At 41.6% G+C, this 3,751-nt stretch overlaps 1 protein-coding gene across 1 annotated transcript in view; it reads right to left on the bottom strand.

The window, feature by feature from the left end:
- Positions 1 to 3,489, bottom strand: part of atp2a1l (ATPase sarcoplasmic/endoplasmic reticulum Ca2+ transporting 1, like) — an 11,869-nt gene extending 8,380 nt beyond the window's left edge. The window contains exons 1-5 of the mRNA XM_020623378.1: positions 3,252 to 3,489; positions 2,209 to 2,226; positions 1,801 to 1,883; positions 576 to 680; positions 444 to 517 (exon numbers count right to left, since the gene is read on the bottom strand). Of these exons, the coding sequence (XP_020479034.1) occupies positions 444 to 517; positions 576 to 680; positions 1,801 to 1,883; positions 2,209 to 2,226; positions 3,252 to 3,369 (398 nt within the window). The 5' untranslated portion in view covers positions 3,370 to 3,489. The remainder of the gene's footprint in view (positions 1 to 443; positions 518 to 575; positions 681 to 1,800; positions 1,884 to 2,208; positions 2,227 to 3,251) is intronic.
- Between the last annotated feature and the right edge of the window lie 262 nt (positions 3,490 to 3,751).

Genomic DNA, 3,751 nt, shown 5'->3' with positions numbered 1-3,751 from the left:
TACATGTGCCAAATTTTTGTTGTTCTATGTTCATTAGCATTGTCTCATTGAGGAGCTTTGCAAGAGGGTGCACACTTTCTCCTGAGATAATTTTTGGCGTGCTGTAATTTGATCTGACACGTACACATCTTTTAACACCAGGCTGCTAAAGCCAGTTCTGTCTTTAACGAGAATAACAGGAGTGAAGAAGTTGATTTCAGCACTTGGCAGGATGAACAGCAGCAATGTCCTTGCAGTGACTGATGCCTGGCAGCAGTGCCAATTACTTAATGGCATGGCTGACATGACACCTGCAGTCAAAACATGAACAAGATATCTTGCAAATCTTAAAATATGCACATAATAAGCACTGATTATAAGACTTTTTATATATTGAATGAATAATATTGTTTATTTAAGATTTGCTTGATGTTGCAACAGTCACATTATTCTGAGCTTCAAACCAAGTATTCCAATATTCCAATTGAGCAACCATGTCTGGGTAGATCACTGGCAGTAACTGGAACTTGTGTACATTCTGTCAACACAGCAGTAAATATGTCTTATTGCTCAATGTGCTGGCCCTCATCACTGACCTGCCACACTCCCACAACAGCATTGGCAATGAGGATAAGGAGGATGACGAAGGGTTCCACGAAGGCAGTGACAGTCTCTTCACCTTCCTCAAACCAGGCCAGCACCTGAGGTCGACACAGTAAAGAGTCAAACAACAGTGACAGTGGGACATAGTGCTCCTGAAAAATATACCTGTACCTCTCTACTAAATGGATGATTGTGGCTTAAATATGCTCATTCACTGAATGTAAGGACTCTTTGCAGGTTTACCACTGAATACAATAATATGAATTATCTGAATAATAACAGGGTACATTTTTAAGGACTGTGGAGGCTGACATAATGCAGTGGGGTATTTAGAGGGCATTTACAGTTTTGTACGCATTTAGCATGGTTTTACATGCAAACAATATGAAAAATAAGCTCACTACTACTTTTATAAGCTCAACTATGCAGAGCAATATCATACTTTATTTTGATAATATTTTGGTTTATCATTGTTGTTGTTATTAATTCAGTCTCAGTGTCCCATAACTCCTTGCTCTTTCTGACTTCAACCCTCTTTCTGTGGAGGCCCTTCGTTCCTTCCTTCAGGCCTGACCTTTCCCGAAGGATTCAGTTTCTCTCCTCAGCTTGGGGCTTTCTTAAAATAAATCCTTACCCCTCAGCCCCCCTAAACTTTTCTGACCCCCGTCTCTCACTGGGTCCTCAATATTCGCCTTCTAAGGCCATCATGACAGCTGCCCAAAGGGGTGAAAACTGGGCACAGGAATTAATACACCTCCTATAAGCCTTTGCAATCTGTCTCCCTCCTCTCAAATATATGGAAGGGTAGAGGGACTTGAAGAGGATATAAGTTGTGTTGACAAAGTGGTCATATTGAAATGAACCACTACACCATGCTTGTTTACTGTGTCAGTTTGTGTGGTGGGTTTTAAAGTGAATTACAGTTAATTACCTGTTTCAAGATGGCAATCAAGACAATAAGGGGAACCAGAGATAAAAGTGACAAAATGCACTTGTGTTTTACTGTTTAGTTTTAATATGAAGCACTTATTTTGTGAAGAGTCCGATCCCATGTGATGTGTTAGGGTCTTGTGGGATTTGTTACTACTATTGTGTCTACAACTAATCCTGCTACTACTACTACTGCTGCTGGTGGTTCTTGAGTTTAAAATGCACATGAAAGGAATAAACACAGCTTAAAAGTACTGGCATGGTTAATATAATCACTTGTTTACTTACAAAAGAGATGCAAGCAGCCAGTAGTAGGATCCTGACAAGCAAGTCCTCAAACTGCTCAATGATCAGCTCCCAGATGCTCTTACCTGAGTGGCACACACAAAATGAATATATATCAACAGATAATTATAACAAAAAGATGAATGTAATTACTGAAATTTGTGACTGAGTGTTTTTCAGTGCTAAGGAAAGTATTCAGAGTCTACTTAAAAGGTCTGTGATCTTTTGATGATGATGGTGTCCGGTGACAGTCATTTGAGTGTGGACGTTTCATAATCAAAATGTTGCCTGCATATTTTTATTACAACCCTTCTGTGGATGAGGGCCACTTCACCGTAGTAGTGATCCCAACCATTCCACCTGGGTCAAATCTGTTCAAAATCTTGTAAATGTGGCGGGGGGAAAACTTACCCTCCTCAGCAGGCAGCTCTGCAGTTGAACAGTTGGAGAGTCAGTGGTGTAGAGACAGAAAGGCATAAAAAAAAAGATGCTTGGTTGGTTGGTGGTTTTTTCAACAAAGCTTAGGTAAAAATAAAAGTTATACTTCTTGGTATAACATGATGAACAAGCTCACTAGTTTTTCCCTGACAGCCACCTTCTCAAAATTCCCCATGCGCTTCATACTTCATGACTGTTAATGCTATAGGTGAATGGCAGAATTTAAAAGGCCATTGTGCTGTATTATCACTTAATATCGAATCAGCTTCCTTTATTTTCCAACCTGGGCCTAATGAAACCTTCCCAAAATGGCTGACTTTAGAAAAGTCTTTCATTTGTAAAGAAAATGAAACACAATGTTTGTCTCACAAAAAGGGCAACAGAATAATCAACATGAAAACAAGAATATTGCAGCTTCTGAACTATAACACAATATCACAAATCCTTTGCTATCTAATTTACCATTCACTGGTTATTGATTAGCAATCATGTTTTAGCTCATTTAGCCATAAGCCATCTAAGGACCTCCTCTTTTTACCCAGCCTAAAATTATCCACCTCTCCTGTTAACGCCTGGCCCATATATCACCCAGGAAGCTTCTTGAGCCATCACCTGTCTCTCTCGCTCTCCAGCCATCTTCTTTGGCTATCTTTAAATAGCTCTTCAAAGCCCTCAAAGTCTCTGCTTCTCAGTGTCTCTGCATTTCTACCAGCTGTTGCACGCTGGTAGAAGCATCACATGCTTTCTAAAGAAGCATCACATGCAAAATCTCAGTTCAGCTTGACTCAAGTATCTGTGAGAGCTCCACCGGTGCTGACTCAGGAAAACACTTCCACAAACTATCTCAGCAAAGGTTGTTCTACTTTGAGTAATATTTTGATTGTTAAAACGTTTTTCTGCAACTAATGAAGAAAGAGAGAAGTTTCTTTATGTGGCCTTATTACCAAACAGTTGCTATGTAAGTCTTTCTTCCTTCATTAGGCCTCCCGCCCCATCCCTGATGCCCGTACTCTCACCATTGAAGCCATACTTGTCCAGGTTCCTCTTGAACTGATCAGGAGTGAGACCACTGTTCTCATTCACCCCAAAGTGAGCCAGACACTCTGCTGGTGTCTTTGTGTGTGCGTTCTCCATCCTTACTGGATAGACAAGGGACTGGCCTATCCGCGCTCTTTTACTTCGTTGTTGTTCTCTGCAGTTTTAACCCTTGGTCCACCACCCTCACCTAAAAGTGCGGCACCCTCCAATTCAGGAGTGCTGATCTGACAGAAAGAGCGAATAAGTGCATACATGCTCAGGGTTTTATACCACCAAGGAGCTCAGGATTGGTGGACACCCCAATGACACATGCCTTCAAATTCCAACATGGGACGACATGTTTTTGTGGGGGGGGTGGGGGGTAGCTCGAGGTGGGGTAGAGGAGAGGTGAGATCGTGGACTTGGACAGGAACTGCAGACAAGGCTTGGATTTAGAAAGGAGGTAATGCAAGAGCGAGGTGGCGCCGACGCTTGGGGG

This window comes from Monopterus albus, unplaced genomic scaffold (assembly GCF_001952655.1).
Source record: "Monopterus albus unplaced genomic scaffold, M_albus_1.0 scaffold297.1, whole genome shotgun sequence".
Taxonomy (NCBI): Eukaryota; Metazoa; Chordata; class Actinopteri; order Synbranchiformes; family Synbranchidae; genus Monopterus; species Monopterus albus.
The sequence above is the reverse complement of the archived record's forward strand: the minus strand, read 5'-3'. Positions and strand labels throughout refer to the sequence as shown.